The sequence below is a fragment of the Chiloscyllium plagiosum genome, unplaced genomic scaffold (genome assembly GCF_037043375.1).
Source record: "Chiloscyllium plagiosum isolate Xiang-an unplaced genomic scaffold, Cpla_swu_hap1 HiC_scaffold_13, whole genome shotgun sequence".
Taxonomy (NCBI): Eukaryota; Metazoa; Chordata; class Chondrichthyes; order Orectolobiformes; family Hemiscylliidae; genus Chiloscyllium; species Chiloscyllium plagiosum.
In genome coordinates, this window is record NW_028270151.1 from 90,907,886 (window position 1) to 90,927,312 (window position 19,427).

At 41.7% G+C, this 19,427-nt stretch overlaps 1 protein-coding gene across 8 annotated transcripts in view; it reads right to left on the reverse strand.

The window, feature by feature from the left end:
* The window catches only part of cep63 (centrosomal protein 63), a 112,783-nt gene that overhangs the window by 21,610 nt on the left and 71,746 nt on the right, over positions 1 to 19,427 (reverse strand). For 5 of the 8 annotated variants that reach the window (XM_043701678.2, XM_043701677.2, XM_043701679.2 and 2 more), the window contains 3 exons: positions 18,482 to 18,627; positions 10,031 to 10,177; positions 7,540 to 7,654 (listed from right to left, as the gene is read on the reverse strand). In XM_043701678.2, coding sequence (XP_043557613.2) covers positions 7,540 to 7,654; positions 10,031 to 10,177; positions 18,482 to 18,627 — 408 coding nt within the window. The remainder of the gene's footprint in view (positions 1 to 7,539; positions 7,655 to 10,030; positions 10,178 to 18,481; positions 18,628 to 19,427) is intronic. The other 3 variants (XM_087993909.1, XM_043701675.2, XM_087993910.1) reach the window with 2 other exon arrangements.

Here is a 19,427-nt window from a genome sequence, read left to right on the forward strand (position 1 = left end):
GTTTTAAACATAACAGAACTTATTTATAAGATTACCGAATGAAGCACAAACAAAAGAGCAGAATACAGAATAACTTAACTTATCCGAAAACCCAACAGATCATCTGAACTTAAAGCTCCAAATACTAGCAACATTCCCCATAAACACCCCTTGGCACAAAAGGTAAAATCAAACACAGGAGAGAAGTCAGACAGAGATTACCAGCATGGACCCGATTCTTTGGGTCCAGCTGCTATAGAAGACTACTGTACTCAAACCAAACCAGAGAAAAATTGGAGCTTGGAGAATTGGCCACTCCCCTTTCATTGCATAGGTTCTTTTTTAAAACTTGAAAGCCTTTTGCCTGACTGGTCCTGATCAAACTGGTCCTAAAACCCTTCAACTTAAGAGACTGCTTTTTTTTGGAGTCTGTGTCTTTTACAACCCCTCAAATAAAAACCAAGGACAACAGAACATTGTTAAAGGAGCAGCATCATCACAGTTGTGAAGGAGGTGTATGGTGTGTTGGCTTTCATTAGCAGGGGGATTGAGTTTAAGAGCCGCAAAGTTATGCTGCAGCTCTATAAAACTCTAGTTAGACCACACTTGGAATATTGTGTCCAGTTCCGGTCACCTCATTATAGGAAGTATGTAGAAGCTTTAGAGAGGGTGCAGAGATTACCAGGATGCTGTCTGGACTGGAGGGCATGTCTTATGAAGAAAGGTTGAGGGAGCTAGGGCTTTTCTCATGGAACGAAGAAGGATAACAGGTGACTTAATAGAGGTGGACAGAATGATGAGAGGCATAGATAGAGTGGATAGCCAGAGAAGTCTTCCCAGGGCAGAAATGGCTATCACGAGGGGTCTTAATTGCAAGGTGACTGGAGAAAGGTTTAGGGGAGATGTCAGAGATAAGTTTTTACACAGAGAGTGGTGGGTGCATGGAATACACAGTGGTAGTAGAGTTAGGTACATTAGGGACATTTAAGCAACTTGGATAGGCACATGGATGACAGTAAAATGAAGGGTATGTAGATTAGTTTGATCTTCGATTAGGATAAAAGGTCAGCACAACATCGAAGGCCAAAGGGCCTGTACTGTGCTGTACTTGACTGTTCTATGTTCTATACCAAAGTCTGTTAAATCTAGGATTAGAAGAGAACCATTTAGCCCATCAAGGTCCAATTGGTTCTATTTAGGCCAAAGCAAACTGTTGCAGTATTCAGAAGCAAAAGGAATAAAATTAATGGATGGGGTTTCAGAGAAGGGCAACTGTGAATTAGGATCTCAAACCATTACAAAGTCACTTGAATTAACGAACTAATAACTTGACCCCAAAATGCATTGCGACTTGCATTATGCTGTATAAGGATTAAGTGATTTTTTTTATTCACTCTGTGGTAGTAGTAAGAACTTGGCATATTGCTGTAGGATGGGATACCTGACCAAGGTAACAGGTGACCTGGCTCTCAGCTGTAGTGGAAAATTACAGCTGGAAATAAACAGAGGTTGTGTAGTTCTAGTTTGACAAAATATAGGGAGGGTATCTTGAGCTTGTTAGTTTGTCTGTCCTTGAGCAACATCAAAAAACAAGGAGTAGCTGCACTGTGCTTTTCTTTATCTTGCATTATTGTATTCAACATTACTTGAGTGTGGTACGTAAGCAAAATTGTTTGTATCATTGTGTAAATATAGGCTGACTGTTCAGCATAGGAGAATGCTGTGAGACAGTGAAGACTTGGTAGCCTCTCTGTGAATTCATGAAAAATTAAGCTTCTTGAAACAAGACTTGAAGTCTCAGACTAAGTGATTTCCTCGACAGAATCTTGGCAGGATCCCAATTAATAAGGGATCCGAAAAAGGTAAAGGAGGAAACAGTGTGCGGGACATTCCGAGCTGGAAGGGGGACTGGGCCTAGTACTCCCATGTTGGGGAAATGTAGTCTGGTCGGTGACTCCAGCTAAGCCAAGACTACTGAAAGGTTGAGGTAAAATCATGAAGAACACTAAACTTACTAGGGCAGTGAGAGAGACTTAGAACTGGTAGTTATGCAACTGAAATAGGCTCGAGATTTTGAGACCTTGTGGATGGAAGAGAAACACCGGTGAGCACTTATTGTAGATTAAGTGGGTAACAGCTTTTTTCTCTTTTCCTTTCTTGGCAGGTGACGTCTCTTTTAGATTGTGGAAATGGAAATTCGAGCCAGCAATCAGTACCTCTCCACGAACGTGGGTGTCAGACACTCAGAAGATGTTCCAAAGACAGAAAGGTGATCAAAACAAAGACGGTGTAAGGTGATAAGACCATGGCAACAGGTAGGAGACCTCATCGTTCAATGGCAGACACGGTGCTCCGTGAAACACAAGATTCGGATAAGTCATTCCTTTTTGTAGCGATCTTTATGGATGGTCCCAGGGCCGATGGCCCGATGGAGGCTGTTTTGGCACAAGTAAAATTAAGGAGTGGCAAGAAATTAGAACATAGGACATAACAGTCCAGTACAGGCCCTTCGGCCCTCGATTTTGTGCCGCCCTTTGAAACCAATCTGAAGCCCATCTAACCTACACTATTCCGTTCTTGTCCCTATGCCTATCCAATGCCCATTTAAATGCCCTTAAAGTTGGCGAGTCTACAACTGTTGCAGGCAGAGTGTTCCATGTCCCTACGATATCGAGTAAAGAAACTACCTTTGACATCTGTCCTATATCTCTCACCCCTCAATTTAAAGCTATGTCCGCTCGTGCTAGTCATCACCATCCAAGGAGAAAGGTTTTCACTGTCCATCAGTGGTAACCCTCTAATTATCTTGTATGCCTCAGTTGTGTCGCCTCTCAATTTTCTTTACTCTAACAAAAACAGCCTCAAGTCGTTACCTTTCCCCAGTCCTTGGGCATAGTAGAATGAACTAAATGATGCTAAAAAATACTCTTGCAAAGACTTTCCAGGACATTGGACTAAAGTTGCCTGAAGCCTTGCTAATCACCCTGTACACCGTCCAAAACCAGGTTAATAGAACCACTGGTCTAACCCCGTTCAAAACTCTTACGGGAAGACCCATGATGACCGGCACCTGACTCTCTCTGTTTACATCAGAAATAGCTCTGATGTAGGTCGATGAGAAAACCCTACAATATGCCCAAGCCCTGAGTGAAGCAGCTCGGACCAATCATTCAAAGGTAATAGAGGCCATGCCAAAACCCCATGGGTCAAACACACAACCTTTTAGACTTGGCAATTAAGTGCATGTTAAGTCTCTTAAGCAAAGGTTCTCTCTCTCTCCTAGGTCAAAGGGACTGTACCAACATTACTGACAACCTGAACTACAGTTAAATTGAAAGGAGATAAGGAGTGGGCGCATGTGACCAACTGTAAAATACATAACCCTACCAACTCGGCAACAATGAAAGTGAATGAGGGGAACCCTGTGGATGCAATTCCTGGACCGTCTCACTTGTAAACATCTGAAACTAGAGACGCATGGCCTTGTGCTGGGCATGCCAAAAGTATCCATCATTTACGTAATGATGACATAATAAAATGTGTATTGTGCTCTAATGCTGTTTTTAGTCAGAATATGCAAGGAATGAGTCAGGGTCTGAGGAGAGTTAAACATCTATTGCAGTGAAGGGGTTAAAAAGAGTATCAGAGACTTTGCAATGTTGGTTCTTGTAAGTTAAGCCTCTGTTGTCTGGCAGATTTTCCAGGATTCCCTTGTAGTGCTTCTCAGGGACGTGACGGGAGATCATGACCCGCAGGGGAGGATATGGAAACTAAAAGGATTTTCTAGCAAGTGGGATGTGGTGGCAGGTCGCAGGCATGTATCAGACAGAAATGTGATTTGAATTGATCCCATATCAAGATCACCGACAATTCTCATATGACACATTAGGTTTGTCAGGGAGGCAGACTGTAATTTTCTATGTGTAGTACCTGGACAGAACCCCTTGCACTGGTCCCTGAAGTCTCACTTCAGCTTTTAGAGAAGCTTCAGGTGCCTTAGAGTATGGCTCAGAAAAGTGGCTTTCTCTCAGTTATGGGAATAAAGCAACTAAGAGAATTGATGCACCACAATACTTTTTTGTATTTGGCCTATCAAAGTGCCTGTATGGCAGGAAAAGAAACTGGTGGGTATGTGTCCATATGCCTGCCCATTCATGGTGGGGGTTGGGGGGGGGGGGGGGGGGGAAGAGTTTTCCCCTTGTGGCCAGTATTCTTTAACTGGCCTGAAGTTGCCTAACATGCCGAAACGCTTCAGGCGACATGATAACTCTGAGGACATACAGAAGTGGAAGTCAGGAGGGTATAATCTAGCCCGATTCAGAGATTAGTACCAACCCAACCATAACAGATCCCATATGCCCCCTTCCCTTGTAGTTCTTAAGAACAGTGTTAGTGATATAATTTGCTTCACACGAAATGGGAATCTCTCTACAGACACTTATATGGCATCTAGTTAATGTCCTTTTATTATCCCCTGGATTGAACCTATTCACAATTTGAGAAGCCAAGGTCACTTTTCATTTAATTGGTCTTGTGTCCTTAATAAAATATCAGGCTTCTTGTAGAAAGACCCAGGTCCCAAGTTGTGGAGGGACAGAGATTCCAAACTAACCTTACACAATGGTACCTATTTTATTTGCAATTTTAAAGCAAATTTAAATCCTTGGTTTCCCTCAGATTGGAAAGGGTCATGTTACATGGGATATGTAGTAACTCGCATCAGAGTTTCGAATGGGTTACCTTCATCCCTGAGGTTCCTCACCTGGATAGGGATGTCTTCTCCTTCTTTTTGAATCTGCATTCCCAAGAATTGAGCAAACTAAAAACAGTATTGGAAACTGCTGAGGCCCTGATTGAGATCAATGCTGAGCTGGTCACTATTAAAACAGTGGCTCTTCAGAACCGTTTGGCCTTGGATTTTCTACTATCCAAAAAAGAGGGTGACATTTGTGATATGGCATTGGGTGGGAATGCTGTATTTATATACCAGACAATTCTAAAATTGTCTCTGATTTGGTGACTCACATTCGTGTGGAAGCTGAGATTAAGCTCCCCTTTTGAATCAAAGTGGTCTTCAGACCTCACCTGGCTGGCTAAGTAGGGATCTTCATTAGTCATTGGGCTTGTCACCTTTACTATCATACTCTTGATAAGTTGTATCATATGGAGACCTTTAGCTGTTGTTGTACACAGTTTGTTCCCCATTTTCTACTCCAAAACCGGTGATCATCTATCGGACCGTACACTATGATGACCCTTACAATAAACAAACACGTATGAATATGCACCCTTTTCGAGAAGGATATGCACCGGTATCCTAAACTTAGGTGTTGATCTGGAAGATCACCAAGGAGGGAATTGTGGAAGTAGTAAGAACTTGGCATACTGCTACATGATGGGATACTTGACCAAGATAACAGGTGACCTGGCTCTCAGCTGTGGTGGAAAAATATTGCTGGAGATAAATATTCAGGTTGTGTAATTATAGTTTGATGAAATTTAGGGAGTGTATCTTGAGCTCGTTAGTTTGTCTGTCGTTGAGCAACATAAAAAAAAGGGAGTAGCTGCACTGTGCTTATCTTTATCTTGAATTATTTTATTTAACATTGCTTACATACCGCACTGAAAGTTGTTTGTATCATTGTACAATTAATAGGCTGACTGTTCAGCATGGGAGAGTGCTATGAGACAGTGAAGACTGTGGCAGCCTCTCCATGAATTCACAAAAAATTAAGCTTCTTGAAACAAGACTTGAAGCCTCAGACTAAGTAACTTCCTCAACACACTCGTGGGATATCGCTGGCTGGCCAGTGTTTATTTCCCCTCCCTAGATGCTTTTGAAAAGATAGTGGTGAGCTGCCTTCTTGAGTCACTGCAGTCTACATGCTATAAGTAGACCCATAATGCCCCTACGGAGGGAATTACAGGAGCCTGAACCAGTGACAGTGAAAGAATATATTTCCAAGTCAGTGGTTTGCAGTAGAACTTGCAGGTGATGGTGTTTCCATGTATCTACTGCCCTTAGTTGTGGGTTTGGAAGACGCTGTCTAAAAGATCTTTGGTGAATTTCTGCAGTGCATCTTGTTGGTGATACACACTGCTGCTCCTGTGCATCTGTGGTGGAAGGAATGGATGTGGAACCAATCAAGCAGGCAACTTTGTCTTGGATGGTGTCAAGCTTCTTGAGTGTTGTTGGAGCTGCATCAATCCAGACAAGTGGGGAGTATACCTTCACACTCCTAACTTTTGCCTTGTAGATGGTGGATAGGCTTTGGGGAGTCAGGAGGGGAGATACTTGCTGTGTCATTCTCTCACCTCTGACCTGCCCTTGTAGCCATTGGTGAACCCAGTTGAGGCTTTGGTCAATGGTAACCCCAAGGCAGTTGATAGGGGGGAATTCAGTGATGGTAACATGATTGAATTTAGGTTTTTTTTGAAGATGGTCACTGCATGGCATGTGCGTGGCCACAAATACTACATGCCATCTGTCAGCCCACACCTCGGTATTGTCCAGATCTTGTTGCATTTGAACATGGACTGCTTCAGTATGAGGATTTGGGAACGGTGCTGAACATTGTACAAACACCAGCAAACCATATGAAGAAGGTAACATCATTGACGGAGCAGGTTGGGAGTAGGACACTACCTTGAGGAACTCCTGCAGAGATGTCCTAGAGCTGAAATGACAGACCTCCAACAATCACAACCATCTTCCTATGCGCCAGGTATGACTTGAACAAACTGAGAGTTTGTCCCCTGATACCCACTGATTCCAGTTTTGCTAAGGCTTCTTGGCACCACTTCTGGTCAAATGCAGTATTAATGTCAAATGCTGTCACTCTCACCTCACCTCTGGAATTCAGCTTTTTTGTCCACCTTGAAACCAAGGTTGCAATGACGTCTGGAGTCGAGTGGCCTGGTGGAACCTAAATTGAGTGTCATTGGACAACACAGTGTGCATGCCATCAACAGAAGGGAGGTTTCTGAGAGTTGAGGACAGACGTACCTGTGAAATGTTAGCAATGAAAGGACAAAGGTGCTTTTGGATGGCACAGTGGCTCAGTGGTTAGTACTGCTGCCTCACAGCACCAGAGGCCTGGGTTCAATTCCAGCCTCGGGTGACTGTGTAGAGTTTGCATATTCTCCCTGTGTCTACGTGGGTTTCCTCAGGGTGCTCTGGTTTCCTCCCACAATTCAAAGATGTGCAGGTTAGGTGACAATGCCAGATTGCCTATAGTGTTCAGGGATGTGTGGGTTAGGTATATTAGTCAGGGATAAATATAGGATAATAGGGTAGGGGAATGGGTCAGGGTGGGTTACTCTTCGGAGGATTGGTGTGGACTCGTTGAGTTGAAGAGCCTGTTTCCACACTGTAGGGATTCTATGATCTATGATGAATGCCAGTTTCTGCAATGGTTATTAGCAAGGTAATAAATAGAAACTGGGGACTGATAGCACAAAGACAAGTGATTCACTTTAACCAACAAAATTTTAAAAATGAGCAATTAATGTAACTACAGAAAAAGGAACAGACCGCAGTGCCTAATATTCATTGCATACCTTTTTAATGTCCATTTTGCAGCTACTGTGCTCCTTTTCCATTTGTCTCAGCTCGTCATCTTTTTTGCAAATTTCTCCAGACAGAAATGTACAGCGGTCATTCGATGAATCTAAACTAATAAAAGCGTCCTCTTTTAAAATAGGTATAATGAAGCTAGCTGTACAATGATTAATCCAACTAGCTTTCCTCTAAACTTTACAGTACTCTATTCAGCCAGACCAACAAAAAGACAAATTGCTGCAGAAACTCAGCAGGTCTAGCAGAGAAAGCAGAGTTAAAGTTTTGAGTCCAATGAGTTGGCTGTTGGGGGGAACATGCACATAAAACAATTCAGCTGAAGGATATATTTGGTCCAACCAAGAACCCTTGTACAAATATATTGAGCAACAAATGAGTGAGCTGCATGTGCAAATTCAACTCAGAAGGAACGAATGAAATTGTAATCATACTGAGACAGGCAGTATCACAGTCAGGAAAGAGAACAAAATGTACAGGTTAGAGTCAGAGGCCTACAACATGGAGACAGGGCCTTTGGCCCAAACTGGTCCACGCTGACCAAAACATCCACCTACGCTAACCCCATTTCCCTGTACTTGGCCCGTATCCTTCTAAACCTTTCCTACACATTTTTCTGTCCAAATGCCGTTAATATGGCCTCAACCACGTTCGCCAGCCGCTCATTCCAAATGTATACTACCCTCTGTTTAAAAAAAAAGCTGCCCTCAGGCTTCCTTTTATTCATGCCCCTCTGAAGTTAAATCCCTCTAGTCTGCAATTCTTCAACCCTGGGAAAAAGACTGACTGCATTTATCCTATCCATGATTCTCATGATCTTATGCACTTCTATAAAATCGCCCCTCATTTTCCTATGTTCTAAAGAAAAAAGTCCTAACATATCTAACCTCTCCCTATAACTCAGATGGTTGAGTCCTGGCAACATCCTTATAAATTTATTCTGTACTCTTTCCAGTTTAATACCAACCATCCTATAGCAAGGCGACCAAAACTGAACATGATACTCCAAGTGTGGTTTCACCAACAGCCTGTACAACTACAACATAACTTCCCAACTTCTATACTCAATGCCCTGACCGATGAAGGCCAATGTGCCAAAAGCTTTCTTCACCGCCCTGTCTACCCGTGACTCCACTTTGAGATATGTGCACCTGAACTCCTGATGATTACAGATGAAATCATTTTGATTGTAGAAGGATATGCTATGAAGTTTGCAGATACAGACTTTATAGGTAGATTTTAGAAATAAAAAAGAAATCAACACTGTAGCAGCGTTAGCATAGGTCTTCCATTAGCAGCTATGAAGTGGTATATTGTATAAATGCATAAAGGAACAACTTGCAAAAGACAAGATAGTTTTAATGGGGGATTTTAATTTCCATATAGATGGGAAGAATGAGACACAACTAGAAAGGCAGTACATTTGGAATCTTCCCAGACCAGTTTTCTGAACAAGAGGGCAAGTCAGTTTTGTAAAGAGCAATGAGAAGTATTTAGTTCCAAATTGAATTGTGGGTAATCTTCTAACAGTGATTATAACATGATTGAGTTTAATATGCTGTTTGAAAGAAAGAAATGTGAAAATTGGTTTTAGATGGAGGTAGTGCTGATTTCAATGCAAGTGCCAGTAACAGCCTAGAGTAAACAGAGCAATTCTGTTCATGGAAAGATCATCAGTGGAATACATTAAAAAAAATTGGACTACAGAGCAGTTCTTACAGCTAAAGGGCAACAGTTCCATTTGCTAGAAAAGACATACATAGAAACGGATGGATGAAAAGGAAAAGCAAACATTGCAAAAAATGCATAAAAGAAAGCACAGGCCCTGACAAAGAAAAAATATATAAAGGGTGACAATGCAAACAGAGTGACAAGTAGGGATTATGGAAAGAAACACACCAGGCTATCAATACCCAAAAGAATTACGAATAGTTTAGGAATATACAGTGTGGTCTGGAGCCATGCTAAAACCAGCAATATCAATAATAACAAAAAGGGAGAATTGTGCCACTATTTAAGCAGAGGCAAGAGCACACGTCAAACATCCCAAGCAAACAAAGGGAATGAGAGGCATATCAAATTCACTAATTCAGAAGCAGAATTCTGTAGATACTGTGAATCTAAAAACCAGACTATAAAATACTGAGAATGCTCAGTAGGTATGGCAGCATCTGTGGAGAGAAACAGAGTTAATGTTCCATTATTTATTCTGACAAGTAGTGAATATCAAAGCACAACATATTTGAAAAACAAAAATTTTCAAAGCTCTTGGAAAAGAGAAGGGGAATGGGAAGAATTCAGTAGATCGTTCAGCATTGACATTGACAAGATTGGCAAAATGGCTCTCTTTTATGATGTATGATTCACTGATTCACCCATATGCAGATGCTGCAAGAACCTGAACAGAAGTAAAAAGTTTCAGTTATTAACTTGTGTTCATGGCCTCAGTCTCTTTACAAATCTCTTGGCGCTTACCTGTGCTGAAGAAGCAGGAATTCTTCCTTGAGATCCACATCCTCTTGCAGGCTTTGTTGGATTTGCATAGGTACCTGCTGGAGATCAGCCTGTCTGTGGGAAATATCACTACATGGCTGCTCCTGCAAGCTATCTTCTAATGATCTGCTAGGATTTAGAGTCAAAAACGATTGTCAAAAAATATTCCATGCATTTATGCATGGACATATTCCAAAATGTCTCACTTCATAACATGATTATTTCAATTCACTTCACTCTTTCAGCTGGTGAATAAACATTATTTGTGGAGGAAACAAAGCAGCAATTGATTAAAATAAAGCTAACCATTCTTTCAAATTATAAAACATTGAACTATATTTTTGTTCATGAGTGTGTTGCTGGCAAGCTCCACATTTATTGTCAATGTCAAATTGTCCTTAGCAAGGTGAGCCTCCTTCTTGAACAGCTACCATTCATGGGTATACGTATATCCACAATGCCATTAAGGAGGGAGTTCGAAGGTTTTGACCCAGCAACACTGAAGGAACAATGATATAGGTCCAAGTCAGCATGGTGAGTGGCTTGAAGGAAACCTACTGGTGGCAGAGCTGCCATGTATATTGATGTCGCTGACCTTCATGGTGGCAGAGGTCATAGGGTTGGAAGATGCTGTCCAAGGAGAAATGCTGAGTTAGTGCCGTATTTTTGATAATACACACTGCTGGTAATGTGTGCCAGTGGTGGAAACGGCAAATGGTAAAAGCAGTGGCTGGGGTGCCAAACAAATGGGGACTGCTTTTTCCTGAATGTTATTGGAACTGGACCCATTCAGGTAATTGAAGAGTATTCCATCACACTCTTGATTTGTGCCTTTATAAATGGTGGGTAGGCATTGAGGAGATAGGACAAGAGTTTTCTTTTGCAGAATTCCCAGCCTCTGAACTGCTCTTGTCGACATAATATTTAGATAATTTGTCCAGTTTAATTTCTATTCAAAGGTATGTGGAGGCAATGACCTAGTGGCATTACTAAATTAAACTATTAATCCAGAGACCCCAATAATAATCTGTAGACCCAGGTTTGAATCGTGCCATGGCAGGTAGTAGTATTTGGATTTAATTGCTGTTTTTTTTAAAAAGTTAATGATGATAATGAAACTGGGTTGTCAGGAAAAAACCCATATTGTTCACTAATTTCCTGGCACTTGTATGGCTTAAATGTCACTTGCCACTTATCAGCCCAAGCCTGAATGTTGTCCAGGTCTTGTTGCATTTGGTCATGCTTCAGTATCTGAGGAGAGCTGAACATGACCAACAGATGTTTCCACTTCTGACCTTATGATGGAATGAAGCTCATTGATGAAACTGTTGAAAATGGCTGGGTCTGGGACATGACTTGGAGCAATGACGTCCTGGAACTGAAATGATTGACTTCCAACAACCACAACTACCTTCCTTTGTCCTAGGTATGACTTCAACTAGACAGCAGGTTTCCTCAGTTCCCACTGAATTCGGTTTTGCGAGATTTCTTGATGCGACACTCAGTCAAATGTTGCTTTGATATCTAGGCTTATTATCCTCACTTCCTTGTTGGAATTTAAATCTTTTGTCCATTTGAGGTCCAAAACTGCAATGATGTCATGAGTTAAGTGGCCTTAGTATGAACTAAACTGAGCATAAGTGATCAAATTATTGGTAAGCTAAATGCTTTATGATATCATTGTCAACGGTCTCTTTTATGAATTTGCTTGTGAGTGAGAGTACATATAACTTGGAGTGCATTCAATTGATTGAAGATTAGTATCTGTAGTGCTAATCTGTGGGACCTCATGAGACCACTAACATGAACCATCCACTTGGCAATTCTGGCTGAAAATGGTTGCAAATGCTTCAGCCTCATCTTTTGTACTGATCGTGGAGGACGGAGTTATTTGTGAAGCCTCCCCATTTTGTAAGCTATTTTAATTATTCATCACTATTCATGACTGGATGTGTCAGGACTGCAGTGCTTGGACCTGATCTGCTGCCTATGGCATTGCTTACACCTATCGAATGCATGTCGTTTTTGCTGGGCGATAGCCCAGTGGTATTATTGCTGGACTGTTAATCCAGACACCCAGATAATGTTCCAGGGACCATGGCAGATGTGGAATTCGAATTCAGTAAGAAATCAATCTGGAATTAAGAGTCTAATAATAACCATTGTCGATTGTCAGAAAAAACCACTGGGGTCACTAAAGTCCTTTAGGTCAGGAAACTGCCATCCTCACCTGGTTTAGACTAAATGTGACTCCAGACCCACAGCAATGTGGTCACCTGTTAACTACCCTCTGGGATGAATAATAAATGCTGGCCTAGCTGGTGACGTTTCCATCCCATGAATGAATTAAAAAATGTAATCTTGGGCTGTAGCTCAGGAGATTATTACAAATAAACTCAATTTAATTCATCAGTCTTCTCTCATTCCTTGCCATGTTCTTGCCTGCCTTATCAATTTAATTTGTTCTCTTTAACTTCTGTAGTAGTCTCAAACTTCTCTCTTATCTCACTCTTGTTTAGAGTCCCACTCCTCTGCCAGCCTAGTTTAAATCCTCTCAAGTAGCTCTGGCAAATGTCCTCGCCAGGACATTGGTCTCCCTCCAGTTCAGGTGCAACCCTTCTCTCTTGTACAGATCACTTCTGCCCCAAAAGAAATCCCAGTGATCTACAAATCTGATTCCCTCGTCAGCCACAGATTCATCTGTCCTATTCATCTATTCCTGCTCTCACGAGCACATGGCACCAGGAGTAATCCAGAGATCACTAAGTGCCCCTTCCATCTTTCTTCCGGTAAAATGGATGGGAGTAGGATGCTCCAGCCAGAGTTTACTCCACCTCCCGTTTTCCTTATTTTTTTCCTCCGTCTTTTCCTTCTTTCTGTGGTTTTCTTCTCCTCTTTTGTCTTCTCAGACTGTCAGCCTCGGGTACCCGGTGGGGTTGGCAGTCCAAAGTGGGGATGCCAGCAACCAGTGACCCACTGCAGAGCGTAGTGGCAGCCAACAGTCAGATTTATTAACTACTTTTTGCACCAGTGCCCCAGTCTCTATTGATTGGTGTGCATGGAATGCCCAAATCCATTTGCTGCTGTACTGTTCTTAACCTTTACCCATTTGCCTTCGGTGGATCACATCACCATTCCGCACAACAAACAGCCATAGCGTTTCCAAAGTCAATCTCTGCCTCTTTGGAACTGCCAGTTTCTATCTAACCAGCTTACCATATAACCTAAATAGCAGCCATCTGCAAAGCTAGATCTATAACACTCTTCCTTCATCCAAGGTATAAACAGACGTGGTAAACAGCCAAAGCCCCACAACAGATGTCGAGAACACTGCCTGTCATATCTTGCCAATTCCCATTTTCCCTACACTGTTGCGATCTAACCATTTATCAGTGGACATCACAAGGTTGCATCCAATTCCATATATTTTCATTTCTTTCTGATTACTCCTTGTAATGGACTGTATCAATTTCTTTCTGCAAATCCATATCGACAACACTTATCAACACTACTCTACACCATGACTTCTTGAAAACAGCGTTATGCATTTGTTAGACATGGCCTACCCAGTACCAACTCATGTCAACATTCTGGCTGTATTGTACTCCCCTAAGTGCTTTGTCACACTGACTCAACAACAGTTCCTAGTAACCTTCCTACAATTCTCACTTAACTGACAATATCTGTAGTTATAGGTTTTTCTCTTCTTGAATAATAGAATGCCATTTGCAATTTTCCAATCGACACAATTCTTGAATCTAGAGTGCATTATGACTAACACATTTGCCATTTTACTTATTTCTTTTAATAACGCAATGCAATATTGCTCAAGTATTATGAAGTGTCAACTTAACACAGAATATAGAACATTATGACGCAGTACTGGCCCTCGATGCCGTGCCGACCTATCCATCCTATATTATTCCATTTTCATCCATATGTCTATCCAACGACCATTTAAATGCCCTTAAAGTTGGCAAGTCTACTACTGTTGCAGGCAGTGCATTCAATGCCCCTACTACTATCTGATTAAAGAAACTTACCTCTGACATCTGTCCGATATCTATCACTCCTCAATTTAAAACTATGCCCCCTCATACTCGCCATCACCATCCAAGGAAAAAGGCTCTCCCTGTCCACCCTATCTAACCCTCTGTTTATCTTGTATGTCTCAATTAAGTCACCTCTCAACCTTCTTCTCTCAAACAAAAACAGCCTCAAATTCCTCAGCCTTTCTGCATAAGATCTTCCCTCCATACCAGGCAACATCCTAGTAATCTCCTCTAAACCCTCTCCAAAGCTTCCACATCCTTCCTATAATGCCATGACCAGAACTGTACACAATAATCCAAGTGCGGCCGCACCAGAGTTTTGTACAGCTGCAGCATGACATCATGGCTCTTAAACTCATTCCCTCTACCAATAAAAGCTAACATACTGTATGCCTTCTTAACAAGGCAAAAGTGAGGACTGCAGATGCAGGAAACCAGAGTCTAGATTAAAGTGGTGCTGGAAAAGCACAGCAGGTCAGGCAGCATCCGAGGAGCAGGAAAATCAATGTTTTGGGCAAAAGCCCTTCATCAGGAATAGAATTGTGTCTATTGATTGGAAAAATTGCAAATGGCATTCTATTTCTGATGATGGGCTTTTGCCCTAAATGTTGATTTTCCTGCTCCTCGGATGCTGCCTGACCTGCTGTGATTTTCCAGCACCACTCTAACCTAAACTCTGCCTTCTTAACAAGCCTATCAATCTGGGTAGCAACTTTCAGGGATCTATGTACATGTACACAGAGATCTCTCTGCTCATCTTCAGTACCAAGAATCTTACCATTAGCCCAATACTCTGCATTCCTGTTGCTCCTTCCAAAGTGAATCACCTCACACTTTTCCACATTAAACTCCATTTACCACCTCTCAGCCCAGCTCTGCAGCTTATCTATGTCCTTCTGTAACCTACAACATCCTTCGTCACTATCCACAACTCCACCACCTTAGGTGTCATCCCCAAATTTACTAACTCATCCTTCTATGTCCTCATCTAGGTCATTTATAAAAATGACAAAAGCAGTGGTCCACTAGTGGTACCCCACTAGTAACTGAACTCCAGGATGAACATTTCCCATCAACCACCACCCTCTGTCTTCTTTCAACTAGCCAATTTCTGATCCAAACCGTAAATCATCCTCAATCCAATGCCTCTGTACTTTGTGCAATAGTCTACGGTGGAGAACCTTATCAAACGCCTTACTGAAATATACACCACATTAACAGCTTTACCCTCATCTACCTGTTTAGTCACCATCTCAAAGACCTCAATAAGGTTTGTGAGGCACGACCTACCCTTCACAAAACCCTGTTGACTATCCATAATCAACTTATTCCTCTCTAGCTGATTATAAATCCTACCTCTTATAACCCTTTGCAACACTTTACCCCAATTGAAGTAAAGCTCACTGGTCTATAATTTCCAGGGATGTCTCTATTCCGTTTCTTGAACAAGGGGACATTTGCTATCTTCCAGTCTTCTGGCACTATTCCTGTAGACAATGATGACAGAAAGATCAAAGCCAAAGGCTCGGCAATCTCCTCCCTGGCTTCCCAGCGAATCCTAAGATAGATCCCATCCAGCTCAGGGGACTTATCTATTTTCACACTTTCCAGAACTGCTAACACCTCCTTATGAACCTCAATTCAGTCTGGTCTAGTAGCCTGTATGTCAGTATTCTCCGCAACACTGTTGTCTTTTCCCTGTATGAATACTGACAAAAAATATTCATTTAGGACCATCTCCTATCTCCTTGGACTCCACGCACAATTTCCCACAACTATCCTTTATTGGCCCTAATCTTTCTGTACTCATTCTTTTAATCTTGATATACCTTTAGAAAACTTTAAGGTTTTCCTTGATCCTACCTGCCAATGACTTCTCATGTCTCCTCCTGGCTTGTCGTAGCTCTACTGTTAGGTTTTTCCTGGTTACCACGTAACTCTCATGCACCCTAACTGAGCCTTAACGTCTCATCTATACATAAGCCTCCTTCTTCCTCTTGACAAGAAATTCAACATCCTTCATAAACCATGGCTCGCTCGCTCGACCACTTCCTCCCTGCCTGTCAGTACATACTTGTCCAGGACACACAGTAACTGTTCCTTGAATAAGCTCCACATTTCAATTGTGCCCATCACCTGCAGTTCCCTTCCCCATCCTATGCATCCTAAATCTTGCCCAATCACATCATAATTGCCTTTCCCCCAGCAATAACTCGCGTCCTGCAGTATATACCTACCTCTTTCTATCGCTAAAGTAAACATAACCGAACTGTGGTCATTATCACCAAAGAGCTTACCTACCTCCAAATCTAACACCTGGCCTGGTTCATTACCCAGTATCAAATCCAATGTTGCCTCGCCCCTGTTGCCCTGTCTACATACTGTGCACACATTGGATGAAAACTGACCAATCTAAATTACTCAAACTATAGTATTTCCAGTCAATATTTGAAAAGTTAAAGTTGCCCATAACAACTACTCTGTTACTCTCGCTCCTATCCAGAAATATCTTTGCTATCCTTTCCACTACATCTCTGGAACTATTTGGAGGCCTATAGAAAACTCCCAACAGGGTGACCTCACCTTTCCTGTTTCTTACCTCAGCCCATACTACCTCAGTAGACGAGTCCTCAAAGGTTTTTTCCATCACCATAGTACAAAGAACAAAGAAAATTTACAGCCCAGGAACAGGCACTTCGGCCCTCCATGCCTGAGCCGATCCAAATGTACTGTCTAAACCTGTCGGTCAATTCCTAAGCATTTGTATCCCTCTGCTGCCCACCTACTCATTCATCTGTCCAGACGCATCTTAAATTAATCTACCGTGCCTGCCTCTACCACCTCTGCTGGCAACGCATTCCAAACGCCCAACACCCGCTGTGTGAAGTACTTGCCACGTGTATCCCCCTTAAACTTTCCACCTCTCACCTTGAAAGCATGATCTCTCATTATTGAATCTGGGAACCTGGGTTCGAATCCCACCAAGGCAGGTGCTGGAATTTGAATTCAATAAAAATCTGGAATTAAGAACCTAATGATGACCATGGATCTACGGCCAATTGTTGGAAAAACACGGCCTTAGGCATCAACACTCTCAGCCCATGAATGAATAAAGATAACCCTTGATCAGATTAGATAAAAATACTTCACAGTGAACTCCATTAATCTATCAAACACAGCAGGCCACAGTGCAAAATAAATGCTGATATGTAGCTTTTGATGCATAAGTTGAGCAAACATTATTGTGCAGGGTACTGAACAAACTCCCTACGTTACAAATAGTGCTAAGGGATCTTTCTTCCTTGCTCTGAAGGACCAGCCTAAATTGAGAGTTCTGAATCTCGGAGCAGAACTTGAAAATGTGGTGTTAAAATGAGTAGTGTTTAGTCACAACAGCAGCGAAACAAAGGATCCAAGAATATGGTGTTATACTTTTGTCACCAAGTGACACTTGGCTTGAATAAAGGAAAAAATTAGGAAAGAGCTGCATTTATAGAAGACATTACGAGATCTCAGGGCATTGCAAGGTGCTGCCTGAAATGCTTCTGAAGCATTGTAATGAAGACAATATAGTAGCTTTTTTATGCACACCAAGCTTCCATAAACAGCAATGCAATATAGCAAAGAACTGCAGCTCTACATTTTAGGGAAATATTTCAGTTTTTTGTTTTATTTATTCAAGGGATGAGGGTGCAATTGGCTAGACCAGCATTTGTTGACCATCCCTAATTGCCCAGAGGGCAGTTAAGAGTCAACAGGTTGCAGTGCAGACATAGCAGTGATCTGATTAACATCTATAAGATTTTGACTGGACAGGATTGTACTCATGTGGGCAATTCCTTTCAACTAAATTAGGTTGAGACACAAATTAGCTAAGGCTAGACCAAGATTAGATATCAGAAAGTGAATACAGAATAGTTACAGTGCAAACTGAGACCATTCGGTCCATAATGTTTGGTACCATTCACCCTCTCTCAGAGATACGCTTTTGACTGATTGACTGAGCTTCTTCAAGTAAAAGCAGAACCTGTCTGAGCGAGTTGGAGACCACCTTGAACCAGAGTTTTGAACTGCATAGAATTAAGAAGGTCAGAGTGATCCTATAACTAGTTTCATCACTTGATATTAGAATTGAATTTGCTCACTTTTTTTTTTAAATGTAATTCCCAAACTGACCTGATTTTAACCCTCTCCCAGGAGACTGCAAACCTTTCAGATGCAGTCAAGGAATTGCTGTCCAATGGTGCATGAGATGCAGTATTTGGTACACTCCAGATGAGGCAGCAAGCCTTTTCTTAAGGTAATACTCTTAGCCAGCTAATGCTATCACACTGCCAAAATCACTGCAATTGACAATATCACCCTTGCAATCGCTGGTTACCTGGCAGTTTTCTCCTTCGCTTTCAGTAATTCATTACACCGGACCAATTCTTTGTACAGTTGCTCCTGGTGAAGATCTTTACTCCGAATGATATTTTCTTGTGCTTGGAGTTTACTCTTTAGTTCTTCATTTTCCTCCACTGATTTCTAGTAATCAAACAAAATACAAAATTTAACTAAATCATAATCTGGACTCTTTATAAAATTAATAGTTTAAAGATAGCGCAATAAAAATATGAGAAAGATTACATGCAAATTTGATTTCACACTTAAAATCTCACTGATTTTCCAGAGAAGAACATAAACAATAGGAGCAGGAGGGAACTGCACTGTCGTACTGCCTTAAAGTTCAAAAATCTATTACTATCATTCTTGAGTATATGCAATGTCTAAGCATTTGTAAACTTCTAGGCAGAGAATTTCAAAGGTTTGCAATCCTCTAACTCTACCTCATTCCTAAATGGCCATCCTTACTACTTAGGAGGAAATTCACACCATTATATCTTTAAGTTTCAGATTCCAAAAACAGTCTCTCAGCGTCTACTCTATCACATCCTCTCAAAATGTTGTGTAAGATCACCTCACTCTCTGGATGCGATAGTCTTTTTTTGGAATTCAAGATGGCACTATGGGCATTGCATTTATTGCCCATCACTATTCACTCTGGAGAAAGTGATGGTGCTTTCTTGAACAAGTCCAATTTTTATTCTGAATGTAGGGACATCCACGGTCCCTTTAGATCCTGCAGCTGCTTGATGTACTTGCTAAGGCATTTGAGGGCAGTTAGGAGTTAAGCACATTGTTATAGGTCTGGAGCCACAAGCAGACCAGACCAATAAGGATGGCAGATTTACCTATCAGTAACCAAAATGGTCTTTGTGACAATCGACAGTGGGTACTTGATAGTAGAGTCAGGAACATTTAAGCTACTCTTGGATAGGCACACG